At 42.5% G+C, this 14465-nt stretch overlaps 1 protein-coding gene across 5 annotated transcripts in view; it reads right to left on the reverse strand.

Annotated features, from left to right (window-relative positions):
• Positions 1 to 14465, reverse strand: part of EPHA5 (EPH receptor A5) — a 186592-nt gene that overhangs the window by 47442 nt on the left and 124685 nt on the right. For all 5 annotated transcript variants that reach the window (XM_075709041.1, XM_075709039.1, XM_075709040.1 and 2 more), the window contains exons 5-6: positions 3071 to 3195; positions 92 to 251 (exon numbers count right to left, since the gene is read on the reverse strand). In XM_075709041.1, the coding sequence (XP_075565156.1) occupies positions 92 to 251; positions 3071 to 3195 (285 nt within the window). The remainder of the gene's footprint in view (positions 1 to 91; positions 252 to 3070; positions 3196 to 14465) is intronic.

Genomic DNA, 14465 nt, shown 5'->3' on the forward strand with positions numbered 1-14465 from the left:
AAGGAAGAGCTCTCTGCAAAGGTACAGATCCCCTGACTCATTTCTGGTAACTGTTCCAGAGACACAGCTGACAGTAATTAAAAGGACTTACATACTGGGCTGGTTTCAAACTCAAATCTTCGGCTGAAGCCACCGTAGCCAGCAGCTGTCCGGGCTCGGATCTGGAAGACGTACGCTGAGCCTGGTTTCAAGCCATCTGCCGTAATCATCGTCTCTTTGGATTTGATGATGGTGTAGCTCGTCTCCTGGTCCTTTTTCCAACCCCCCCCCCCCAAAAACCACAAAGTTCAAACACACAAATAGTGGCTCTCAGAGAAGACAGACTCTTAACAACCCCCACAGTGACGTTACAAAGTATGACTGAAATATGCATTTTTGAGGACATTTTCCCCAATCTTCCCCCCTCTGAAGGCCCTTTCTGCAGTACAGAAAGTGAGATCTGAATTTCTCTTTTATAATCAATGCCTCTAGGAGGTATGAAACAGAGCAGAGGGACTTTCCACCCTTAAATGACAATACGGGGACCAAACTGGCGTCTGCAGTAAGAGCAGCTTTCCATTGCTTAGGATGTACACAGCCCGGTGCAACAGAAAGGTTCATTCTACAAAGATCAATCCCAAGGCATGGGGAAGAGGAAAACAGTCCCACTGCTTTAGAAACGGATTTTAATTTATACCAAAACAACTTTCCAGTAATGTAATTAGGCCTAAAAGAGAATAATATATTATACATTGTACAACTTTATGCTGCCATTTCTAGAACCACGAATTAGACCTTGGGAAGGGAATCATAAACCAGAACTGCATGAAAATATCTAGTTTTGCATTGTTCTGAAACAACGAACTTGAAGAAAATTTGCTGAAATAAATCTTCATTTACATCAGTTTCTAATGCAAAAGACTATCAGTTCTTTGATTAAAATTTCGCTCAAATGCTTGGTAATTACTCTTAGAATTATTTACTGTAACACATAATCTACACAAGAGCTCATAAATTAAGGACTGCAAACTTAGAAACTGCTTTTTATTCACCGTATCCTCTCAGATCCAAATTATTATGAGGTAAACAGGAGTTCTTAGTAATTCCCTACCAAGATTTCTGCATAGCTCTTAGGATCTGAACTGATTTTTCTTTTTAATTTGATGGGCAACGTTCCATAGACAGTAATATGCCTGTATAAGGCCCTGGGAATCTCCAAGCGTAGGATTATAGGTTTTCTCATTGAAGCCTGTAGCTGCACAAGACTGTTTTGGAGAAATGTGTGTGTGTATATATATCTCCACCTTTTTTTTTTTCTTGTTAAGGAGCGATTTCTCTTAAAGGAATGCAATCTGACGAAACTGAATTTTCCAAAACATTTAATACAGATCATTCTTATCCCTTGGAAATGAACATTGCGAATTTACCCTTATAAAAGGCTGAAAACCGAGAAAATATAAATGACAGTAGCAACAAACAAGAAGCATTAAGGATGACATCCCAAATCTAACTCAATGACTAGTTAAAGAGGAATAAGTGAATATTAGTTCACATCTTTACTTGTATGTCAGCCCAATTAGGTTTTCAATACACTGTTGGCTTCTGCAAACATTTAAACACTTGAGCTTTCATACGGAAAACACTAAGCTTCACTATCAGCCTGAAGGAAAGAAATCAAGACAGCATAAACTTGGACTGGCTGTAGCTACCTCCCCATGAAGGACTTGCACTTGAAGAACTATTTACTGAAGCTATTTGAGACTAGTTCTAGACCACAAATACAACATTTAAACAGCCCACACCCCACCCCAATTTGTTTGAAAACAAACTAAGTAAAATGAACATATATATGTATTTTTTTTGCTTTAATTAGTTGCTCATTATCAAGTTTTCTAGAAGCTAATCTTCCCAGGCTGCTCCATGGTAAGGATTCAATGCACCACAACAGTTGTTCGAACAAGTTAATAGAAGAATCAGTAATGGATTATTTCCAGCAGTAGGATATCCTGATGCTTGCTTTGTGCTTTAATCTTTTTGAAAACCTCAGCCCTATTTAAGACACTCATGCATCTTGTGCCCTTGCCCAAGCTTCCTCATCTGCAAAAATAACCTTGATTTTAACCTGATGCCGATTTCTGAAATTCTTTTCCCTGTTTGTATGGGCTGCCTGAGCAAGTCCCTCCCATGGTCAGAGAAAGAAGAGAGGAGGAGTAAGGACCCAGTCCTAGTTTGTGTTGAGCGGCTTCACCTGGGTCATAGACAGAACTAATGGAAGATATTCCTTCAGACAGAAATTTGACCCTCCAGAAAAGTGAACTGTGACTTAATTTTCCTCTTGTTTTCATGTAGAAAGCCTTGCTGTTTCAGAGGAAAGAAAGAACACCTTACAATCCCAGCTAAGGCAAGAAACTGCTATTCAGTCAACTCTTGCACACCCAGTTATTGGAAATCTACACTCGGCTGCATCGCTCAAAAGATGCTACTTAGACAAACTGCATTTGTTACCATTTTCATTTAAACTGCATTAATTTTGCAGGAAGAGAACAAATTGCCATTTGAAATTGAGACTAGGAGAGGCAAGCTTTGTAGGAAGAGAGAGTGTTTTCCATTAGACCGAGAGCAAGGGCTGGAAAACCCAGACAAGTTCTTAAGCTAGGATGCCCTTCTTCACATCGGAGCAGATACAATCTCTCCGCAAAACCCTTCTCCTCCCCTTACACCGCAGATGCAAAACCAAGTGAGAAATTGAAATACCAAAGGCAAGGGACAGCCTGATGTTTCCGGGAGGAGATAGACACTCGATCCCCAACCCCTCCTACTTTTAACAAATGAGCAGGATCTATCTTAATGTGATAAGGCCGGAGAGGAATCTGACACGCAGATTTAATGTATTTGTTCAAGAGAAGTGGCACGCTAATGGAAAACAACACCCTCATTTCAAGTCTTCCTAATCATTTACTGCAAAATCAATCTGACATTGATTTATGCATAAAATCGCTCCATTCCCTTCCATGACTCAAATAATTATAACTAAAAGAAGAGGACAGTAAAGAGAAGGTACTTGGGATGCTCAGCAATCAGTCCGTCACACCTTTTCAAAATATTTGATTTCGTATTCCAGGATGATGCCGTTGGGTCGATCTGGCTCCTGCCAGGAAAGGGAGATGCTATTTTTAGTTATCTTCCCTTTTTTCACACTACTGACTGGAGAAGGTGCTGCAAGACAGGAGAAAAACAGAACAGACAAAAACCATGGTTAGTAAGACAGTCTGCCCCTGCTGAAGTCAAACTCGTCATTGAATCCTTCAACACAAGGCAATCCTTAGCTACTGCAGATCAGCGGGGTCTGTTTTCACCTCAGTGGTATTTGTCCATTTTTAACAACTGGATTCACACAGATTTTCAGCAGCTGAGGGTCTGACCAGCATTGCCCACCTGAGAAAAGTAACAACGTGAACCACCAGCAGCTTACACATCAATCTTGTCTTTTCAAGCACTTTTCAAACACATGAACCGCGTAACTTGCCTTTTCAAATGTGTCAGGGGACTATGTTGTCACAACAGAATTACATATTGATTGCATATTGCTTTTTTTCAGCTGCTTCGAAGGCATGTATTTTACAGAAGACCTTAGGTTACACAGGCTCCTTAACTATTTATTTTTTGGCTCGTGTAGTAGTTAAAGACTAGACATCTTTCAGCCTCCTCCTTCCAGAACCAAGGAACAGGGTAGCAAGGCCATTACAACCTTTATAATTCAATTGCTCTCCATAAATATCGCTGGGGTGTTATGGCTCACACAGTGATGCTAATTCCTTGCAAATGGCAACTGTAAAGATTTTAATGGCGATCGCAGCTTGGAAGTTCACGGCACGCTTGGGGAAGCCGCAGAATAAAAGCAGCAATACAAGCTCTGCTTATTATTTTAAGATGCAGCTCTGAAAGGTTATCTGCCCTTTGCAGCACACATGTGCATCAGAAACAGGCTTGATCCTCTGTTTTCAGTCCAATATCTGCAGAGACTTTTCAAGTTACGGTTGTTACCACCCCTGGCAGCTCCCTAGCAAAAGTTGCTATGGGCAATGCAACCCTAACACCCCAGGTATTTCATGCCAGAGATTAGGAAACAACACTGAGTGAAAAGGGGACTGAAGAAATTCATAGTCTCTAATTTACAGGGCCAAGAGCAGCTTCTCCAGAGAAAAAAATCAGCCCACGCCTGGCTGAGGGCCTTCGACTCACCCTCCAGACAGGTCAACTCTCAGCAAGGATTACAGGGGGAGCTGGGGAGACTCACGGCAAAGACCTTTGTGGCCGTATGGGGAACCAGGTGCACAGAGCAGTAGCAAACTATCACATTTTATCTTCCAGAACAAAGACTTCTCCTATATGCAGGACTAGCTAATTTTCATAATACTAAAAAACCCCAACCCATTAAGTAAAATAAAGAGAACAAACATTAATTTTGCCAGGTCTGATCTTCAGCCAAAAAGAGTAAGGGAAGAGCCCCAGACAATTATCCCTGGACTGAAGGCTAGCAGCAAGCTTTCTCTTTTAAAGCAAGCTCCCGCATCACAGTCTCTTTCCAGCCCCAGTTTTTCTCACTCCTGTTTACTAATCTCTCCCCGACTTGGCTCTTGGAGTATCCTGAAAAGTGTTGGCCATTTCCATATTGTTTTCTGCTGGAGAGCTGGCATCAAGCTACACAGACAGCACTTGCTTTTTAGCTGTGCATCCACCACCATGCTCACAACTGTTTCCACTGAGCAAGTAAAACCCACCTGGATTTGAATGATGATCATGTTATTTATGTAGGCACCGCACAGTGATCACCAACATTTTTTCATCCGCAAAAGTCAGCTTACCCTTGGCTGATGTCCTCCACAATTTTTTTGGCCTATGTGAAGGCAAATAACAACCTAGACTCAAACTGCTAATCTGATATAGGACTTCCCATTAATTAATCCATGTGCCTAAATGTGTGTTGTGCATGCATGCGCACAGCAAGTTGAGTCATGCATGTGAGATACATGGTCCGTGCACATGTGTATGGTCAGATGTGTTAGCCCAGAGAAGACAGTAAGCAGTGAACTCTGTTAAGATGGACTTCCCTTCTAATGCAGAGGGAGCTACATGGTTTTCAGAGGCATCGGAAAACAAGTCTCACTATGGGGTGGTGGTGCCAAATAACAGGTGATTCTACAACCCTAGTTAAATAGACAATACTGATCACTCGGATGCTACACATAGGGGATGGAGACACCATAGTACTCAGAAAAAGGGACCCATGCCTCTCTAAGACTGTTCTCCAATACCCCCAAATCCCTGCAACGCCTATCCCAGGCTTGCAGAGCTGGCAGCAGAGGTCTGGCAGGATGGAAAACGTCAGAGCTGAGCATTAAACCTTTTTAAACTCCCATTAGCAAAAGCAAACTTGAGAAGTGCAGCAAGGGGAGACCTCAGCCCTGCCTGGTATCGAATGCCTCTTACGAAGGTGAAAACTATGCAATTCTCAGTGTCAAGATCACCTGACCAAATAATGGACTTTTCATCCACTTTATTGAAGTTTCCTGAAGTGTTTATAGGACCGAGGCTCACAAGTGCTTTAAAAACAAGAGAATTATGCAAGTGCTCCTGAACTCTGCCGCAAAATCCTTCCCTGGGAGGTTCAGGGGAGTTTAGCTCTCATTCACGTGCATGAGAACAGTACAACACAAAACGCACCACCAGCCATCCAAAAGTGCCTGTCAAACTCCCTACTTCCCTAAAACAGAGCACCCTCTTTAAAAAGTATGCAAGTCTCTAACACGTTCAACTGTGGCTCTGCAAAATGCTCTGCTCTACCGGGAAAAAGAGGGAAGATAAGAAAATGAGTAACCCAACTCTCAAAGTAAATTAGAAAAGGAGTAACTGTATCCTTTTTGAATCTCCTTCAAACGAAGCGTTAAAGTGTAACCATGAGATAAAGGCCAATTAAGTAAATTCAATAAATCCCAGCGGGCTGGGATGATACGGCAGCTACTCTGCATCCTCAATGCACGAAGATTATGATGCTCTGAACTGAAGGAAGGAAGGTATAAGTATTTTTGAGTTTTCTTTGTCAAACAAAATGTAATCCAATCCAGGCAAGTGGACAAAGTCTCCAATCATTCCATCTTAAAAGCCTGCAACTGGATACTGTGCTATACGATCTCAGGAAAATAAAAGGATTACTTGAGACTTGCTTTTCAAAGGTCACTGCTTCTGCAAGGGCAGCATCTTCTTAACAGAAAGAAGCCAAGCCACGGAGCACTTCCATATGGAGTACAACAGGTAAAAAACATAAATTCACATAAGAGTTTGGAGTGCAACATGTAAAAAAAAAATGATTCACGTAAGAGTCAAGATACATAAAGCTGTGATCTCCCATGTTTCTTATGTAAGCAGGCAGAAGTCTTGTTCAAATCCCTGTCTTGACACTACAAAGGGTGGATGTACATCATGAATTGTTCACACGTTGCTTTACAAGTAATCTGCACATATGCATTAATTTCTCAGCAAGACACTCAAAATCAAACAGGGATATTACATCATGTATGTTTATGTTCACCATTCATGAAAACAACCATGCATGTGATAAAAGCAAACAGAAGATGTAACAAGGTGTGAAATTGCTAATGTACACTTTTGCTTTCATGAGACCTAAATTAATCAGGAAGCAAATAAAAGCACAGAAAACTGATTCTACCTTTTTTTGTTCTGTTTCCAACATTTCTTAAGAAGAGTAAGGGGACATACCAGATAAATAAACAAAAGTTTCTGCAGAAGATGCATCATTAGTCACATCTGAATAACTACAAGAGATGATTTCATGAGGAATAGACCTTTTAGGACATTCTTCCTCTGCAACCTTTGATAACGACATTAGCACTGAATTAGCCATCTAGGAACCCAACCCCATATTTACAACATACTATGCTATGTCCCACTAACATCTAATATACAATGATGCTTAGTGGAATAAAATGTTAATTATATTTTAAGAGAAACTAATTTTATCAGGTGAATGACCACTGCACCAAGATAAAACAAATAATCCAGTTTCTACATCTCATGGTCTATCTAATGCTCTCTCCAGCCCAATTACTTTTGCCTTGGTATTTTTCACTCTGGCAGAAACAACAGCTAATGGTTCTCTGTCTCACCCTTAACCCCACAGCCAGTGAAGTTTTCCACTTCCGATTAAAAAAAAAAAACTAGCTCCCCTCACCCTTGGTGCAAAAACCAAGCCACCAGCCCCCAGGACCTTCAATCCAGCTTTTTCTGCCAGGACAGATCCTCACTTGGAGCAACCCAGAGTAGCCCAGGAAGAGACGACAATTTACATGGGCAAAGGGGCTGGCACCTCTCCTTGCTTTGGCTCTCCAGGTATCTGGGCTTCAGGTCCCTTTCCAAAGACAACTAAAATATCAAAGAGGAAGATCCTGCTGCTACCATCCCTGTCCTGGCTGCTGTTATAGACATCTATGACATAGATGTCTATAGATACAGACATCACCTTTTATAGACATCTATGCTATGGATTTTCATGTGTTTTTCATGCCTTTGCAAATCTCTTTTGCTGTGATTACTTTCCTATATGTGCAAACGTTTGGGATCTAACACTTCAGACCTCACAATATACCTTGGGGTTCCTCCCTCCATGTGATGCCACATTTCTTTAGCAGTCTGAATTTATGCCAGAAGATTTAAAAGTCAAAATCATGCGTGTGATTAAATCAATGCCTTCACCTGTCATCGTATAACCAAATAGTTATGCTATCATTAATGCACTCATAAAGCCAGGTTTAATTGAAGAAAATGAAACCTGTACCAGAAGAGTTACCACAAGACAAGTAATTCTGGTTCCACTTCAAAAGCCTGGTATACTGCAATTTTTCACTCAGTTTCTAATTAATGACATTATTGAATTTTTTTTCTCAGGCCCTTGGTGACTTTAGAGTTTGGAGCAAGACCTGCATTATTCACTGAATCACACTAAAGGCATGTGAAATTGCAGGTGGATTCAAGCAGTAGATTAATTTTAAACAAGACACATACATTAGTTAAAACAGAAACACTGCTTTGAGAAGGGAAAAAAAAGACTTCACTGTATTATGTCTCTGCATTTCTGTATAGAAATGATGTACTTTTAGAAAAGCTCAGCACCTAAGGGCACTTTTACTGCAGATATTATACCTGGGGCAGAACTTAGCGTTTAAGTCAAAACTTTACTTCTATGCCACAATTTTTAATATCCCAAAGTGTACCTCAGTTTGCCCGATAATGGGTTTCAAAATTCTTTATCCCTTGAGGACAAGTAGCTGCAAACCATGCCTGGCTAGTTAGACAAGCAGGTTGGACCCCAATTTGCAGGTGCTTGTAAGTGCTTCTGAAAACTGAGTCCAGGGAATGAAAGGTCCTTGGACTACATACCCTTAAATGCCATTTCAATTCTACCTGAGATCTTACATGGGATTTCAATGATGCACAGGCCCTAAATAGTGCAAGGAGGTAAATTTTAGCCCCAGGATTAAATCCAAACACCTTGCCAAATACAAGCCCAGTCCTAAAACATGGTTCATATCTGGAGATCGTCATCTTTTGAATGATTTCTCAAGGTATCTCTTGAGTAGGTGGGGACTTCATGCTGGTCCTTTTCACACATCAAATATCAAAATGAGAACACAATCTTCAAATTACCTTGGCAATGAATATATAGTATTTCTTCACATCTTCTACCTCCCAAGACGAACACCTGAGGTGAATGCCAGGTCTCAGACCAATTTACAGTCTCTGTTACCCACCTCCATTTTGAATACCTCCGAAACCTGAGACGCCTTGATGTGTGCCTTGAAATGAAAGAGGTCACACAAGAGAGAGAAACCCTACTCAAGCGCTCAGTGGCCCTGACAGAAGGCAGGACCCTATTTTTGTAACATGAGTCCATGGCCAACCCAAACAACCACATTTATTGCATATGAAAAGGGGCAATCTTTCAGATGGTTCTCACCCCAGTCCATGAAAGATTAAATGCAGCTCCTTGAGCTCAACAGCACGACAAGCCCAAGCTAGTCACAGAGCGAAGGTGCTGGTTCCCAGCTAGACACAGGGTTGGGTTCGTGCAAGGTGAAACCCAAATTGCTGCCTAATTCTCTCAGAGAGCCTGTTCTTTCTTTGACAAAGCTTTCCTCAGATAATTTCTCTCTAGACTTCTAATCTTGGACCTAAGATACCATAAAAGTATCTTTGCTAAAGGCAGAGAGAGCAGGACGGATGCTGTGTTTTTTGTGGACACTACTAACCTGATGCTTTTCATTACCAGCAGCCCCACTACAGAGAAGTGCTCATGGTTGGAAGATACAAAACAGAAAAACAACTTCAATTCATACTCACATTAGAGAGATAACAGAAGTAATCTTTATGCAATTTGCATTAGCACAGGCATAATGGTTAACCTCTTACTTCTGATGTGTGTAACAGCTCAGGAGATATGCCTGGTTGAGACTGGGACTGCGGTGCACCAGTGTGGTCTAAGGCTTCAAGATTTACTGTGCCCCAATACCCTGTTCTTGCTGTAATTCCACTGCGCTAGCACAACTTGGGGGAAGGAGGGGTGCGTGCACACTAAATTCACCTAATTCAAGGCTGCCTTTTCTCTGAGCACCTCCTGGAGGAGGTTGCAGGGAGAGAAACAGCAAAGAGAAACACCAAGGGAAACAAATTATCTTCTGCTTAACAGAGACTAGCTGACATCAACTGATCCACCCATAAGGACCTATTGCTTCTTGCCACAAATCTTTTTATAAACACTCCATGATATTTAGCTACTCCTATAAAATGGTATTAAAAGAACAAATAGCAAGAGAGCAGTATTACTGTGTGTACAAAATCACTACTCAAATCCTCATTACATTAACTTGTGTTACAAAAATGTATCTATAAAATATACTTTGTTATTAAGACTGATTACTGATTATTGATGCATAAGTTATGAAAACTATAAAATGCATAGCTTTAAAGCGTTTGTATGCAGTCTTTTCCTCTTAATCAAAATATGGTGTTAATTGTAAGAAAGCAGGGCTCAACACATACTCCGCGAAGGACAGTGGATGCAGCCAACACAAGCTTTGCCGTTCACAAAATATTTTGCCTTAGCAAAATATTGCCGAGACTCACTGAAGCACCTGCCTTTGTGGAAGCAACCCAGGCAGGCATAGCAATGTCTCGCCTCTGGCACTCCTTTCTGTATGCCCTGTTGCTGACTGAACGCATGTTTCCAAAAATAACTGCTTTTGCCACATTAAAAGCAAATAACTTCTAAAAAATTTAGCCTAACGAAGCTACACCATGACACAGCTATCATACGTTGCAATTGCAACAAGATTACTAGCAGAGCCTAAAGACATCACAGGATCTGGGCACTAAACTATACAGCCTTTAGGGCAAGACGACTTTGTTATTCTTCATGTGCACACCACCCCATATACAACCAAGCCAGTATATTTAATGGTATCTATCATATATCAACACTGCATAATCTTGGGCAAGACTCTTAAAAGCACATGATTTCAAAAAATAAATTGGATTCTTGCCATTTGCCTTCTGTTTACAGAGTTGTACAGACACGCTTTCAGCTCCTGGCAATCACAGATGCGAGACGTGAACTCTTAAAGAGTGGAAGCTGCCTGCAAATTCACGCGACTTACAGGCACAGGGCTTTAGGAAAACAGGACCAGATATCACAAGAGAAAATTACAGGTAATAGGAACTGCTCGTCCCCCCACCAATCTTAAAAGTTGTAAATGAGAATAACGGCATTAGCTGTCATTTATCTCCAGATAGCGCAAGCTAACCAGTATGGTCACCATTGGAAATGCCCACTGTTGGGATGTAGAGAAATGAGAAAAGTCCTGGCACTTCAGTTGTCAAGAAATCTTGTTGTCTTATTGTCCGAGGGAATTGGCTGACATAGTTGCCAAGCCACTCTCCATGATATTTGAAAAGTCATGGCAGTCAGGTGAAGTCCCTGGGGACTGGAAGAAGGGAAATGTTGTGCCCATTTTTAAAAAGGGAAGAAAGGAGGACCCTGGAAAATACCAACCTCTGTCAGCCTCACTTCTGTGTGTGGGAAGATCATGGAACAGATCCTCCTAGAAGCTATACTAAAGCATATGGAGGACAGGGAGGTGATTCGAGACAGCCAGCACGGACTCACCAAGGGCAACTCCTGCCTGACCAACCTAGTGGCTTTCTATGAAGGAGTGACTGCATCAGCGGACAAGGGAAAAGCAACGGGTGTCATCTATTTGGACTTCTGTAAAGGGTTCGACACAGCCCCCCACAACATCCTTCTCTCTAAATTGGGGAGATACAGATTTGATGGGTGGACTGTTTGGTGGATAAAGAATTGGCTGGATGGTCGCATCCAGTGACCAGGTAGTGGTCAATGGCTCGGTGTCCAAATGGAGACCGGTGACAAGTGGTGTCCCTCAGGGGTCCGTACTGGTCAGTACTGTTTAATATCTTCATCGGTGACATAGACAGTGGGATTGAGTGCACCCTCAACAAGTCTGCAGACAACACCAAGCTGAGTGGTGCAGCTGACACACCAGAAGGATGAGATGTCATCCAAAGGGACCTGGACAAACTGGAGACGTGGGCCTGTGTGAACCTCATGAGGTTCAACAAGGCCAAGGGCAAGGTCCTGCAGCTGGGAGGGGCCAACCCCCGATATCAATACAGGCTGGGGCATGAAGGGATTGAGACCAGCCCTGAAGAGAAGGACCTGGGGGTACTGGTGGATGAAAAGCTGGACATGAGCCAACAATGTGCGCTTGCAGCCCAGAAAGCCAACTGCATCCTGGGCTGCATCAAAAGAAGCGTGGCCAGCAGGTCGAGGGAGGGGATTCTGCCCCTCTGCTCTGCTCTGGTGAGACCTCACCTGGAGTACTGCGTCCAGCTCTGGGGCCCTGAGCACAAGAAGAACATCATGGACCTGTTGGAGTGGGTCCAGAGGAGGGCCACAAAAATGATCCGAGGGCTGGAGCACCTCTCCTATGAGGCCAGGCTGAGAGAGTTGGGGTTGCTCAGCCTGGAGAAGGGAAGGCTGCAGGGAGATCTTATGGCGGCCTTTCAGTACTTAAAGGGGGCCTATAGAAAGGATGGGGACAATCTTTTTAGCAAGGCCTGTTGTGACAGGACAAGGAATAATGGATTTAAATTAAAGGATGATAGATTTAGAGTGGATATAAGGAAGAAATTTTTTACATTGAGGGTGGTGAAGCACTGGAACAGGTTGCCCAGAGAGGTGGTAGAGGCCCCATCCCTGGCAACATTCAAGGTGAGGTTGGATGGGGCTCTGACCAACCCGGTCTAGTTAAAGCTGTCCCTGCTCACTGCAGGTTGGTTGGGCTGGATGATCTCTAAAGGTCCCTACCAACCCAAAGCATTCTATGATTCTATGAAATCCTCCATACTCTGTTATTTTCATTTCTTTTGTGATTTCCAAGAAGACTTATCACAGACAACTGCAGAATATTGAGCACACTCATCTTGAGGGAGAGGAAGTATTACCTCCAGCTTGTTCACTCAACAAATAAATTCAACGCCTTACCAGGAACACTGGATTTTAAGGATTGCCTATATAATGAAGGCTACAAAGGGCATCATACTCTGTAACATCAATCCAGGTAATTTTTTGCCCTTGAAACCTGAATGCTTGCAAACACTCACCTGTATTTTGCAGGGACTCCAAAGCCAGAGTCACAGGCACCATGGTGCAAAATCCCTTCATAAAGCTACAGACTGTTTAAAAAAAAAAAAAAAATTAAAAATTGGCCTGGCAAGACTGTCCATGGCCATAATTCACTGTTTGGGAAACTTCTTTCCGATTGCCAGGCCTAGTATACATTCATTTCTACTCAGAGCAGCATCAGCCCCGAGTCCTGCACAGACAGTTCGGGCTGGGCTGTGATTTATTCTGAACCCAGGAAGGGAGAGGGAGACATTAGGGCATCACGGTTTGCCTGGGCTCAGGGAATAGGGCTCTCTGCTGTCCCTAGCAGGTCCTTGCACCCAGGGCCAAACTGTACCTGAGACAAAGGGCTGCCAGAGCAGGGAAGAGAGGAATGAAGGAATATCTTCCTGTAGGGCACCGATCCATAGGGAATTGCAATACCCATTTTTGTTTTTTCTAGGGCCTCTGGAAATCAAGATATTAAGTTTTTCTCAAAGCTGGGGAACAGTTTGTGGTTAAGACCAGAGGCAGATTCCTTCACGCCACAGAAGAGCTGTAATTTCCCTATATTCCATTAGTGGTTTAGTTGTGAAGCCTAAGAATAAATACTATTGACTCACAAGACTCTTATAAATTCACTCCTAGCAAGGTGATAAGGGCTGCAGCTCTGATCCATCAAAGCACTTTGGGAAAATGCTTAACTTTAAGCACATGAGTACTACCACTGCTGTCAGCACTTTGCTGGATCATAGCCACAGGGCTCAGCATTTTGCAGTAGAATCCTCGTTATTGAGTACATTTATCAGGTTAGCTTCCAGCACACTTACCAGCGCCTCTTCTATCATTAGTAACCTAATACCTTATTTGCATTTCAGCAAAAGCTTCCTTTTAAAAAAGGCATGCCATTAAAACCAAAACAAAACCACAGCTACTGAATAAAACACATAAAACATGCATGTTCCTGCTCCCTACCATAACTCACCTTCTTAATTCCTAGATTGGCTCCTTTCTTCATACAAGACTTGCTGCATCCTTCTTCCAGCTGCTATCAAACTCTAAACCTGGTAAATTCACGGACCATTTTTAAACTGTGTGGGAAATTTCCTTCTCTGCCAAGCCTGCCACTCTGTATGATACACCAATCAGTCTTGCTGATGAATTCTAATATTAAAGCCAAATTACTAAACACTCCAGTGAAATCAGAGGCGGCCAAATAAATTCCTTGTTTCCACTTAAAAAACAGCTACTGAAGAGGCGCAGCAGGTCAGAAGGAAGAATAGGCAAAGTCCTTAACTCCCATGGTAACTAGTTTTGGATTTCCAGTGGTACTTGGTCCCTCCTACCACCAGCACTCTTCTCTCACATCTCATTCATAAATGGGAGAAAAGCATGAGCCCACCACCTTTGACAGGACCCTGAGCTGGCCACAGCTTTGCAGAACCACAGTCCAAACTTCTTCTGTAAGCAAGTTCCCCAACGAAGACCAGAAGGCTTGAAATAAAATTCTTTAAAAAAACCCAACCAACCAACCAACCAACCAACAACCCCCCCGAACAGGTTATATTAGAACAAAAACCTAGAACAGTAAAACCTCAAAGTGACTAGAGCTGAAATGGAAAGGTTTATATACCTGTGGTTATATATACGTGTGGTCCGTAAAGCCACTCTCACCCTGTCCTTGGTTTCAGACTGACAGTGGCTTCTCTGGATCAGGGCAAATGCTGCCCAG

This window comes from Pelecanus crispus, chromosome 4 (assembly GCF_030463565.1).
Source record: "Pelecanus crispus isolate bPelCri1 chromosome 4, bPelCri1.pri, whole genome shotgun sequence".
In the NCBI taxonomy this organism is placed as follows: Eukaryota; Metazoa; Chordata; class Aves; order Pelecaniformes; family Pelecanidae; genus Pelecanus; species Pelecanus crispus.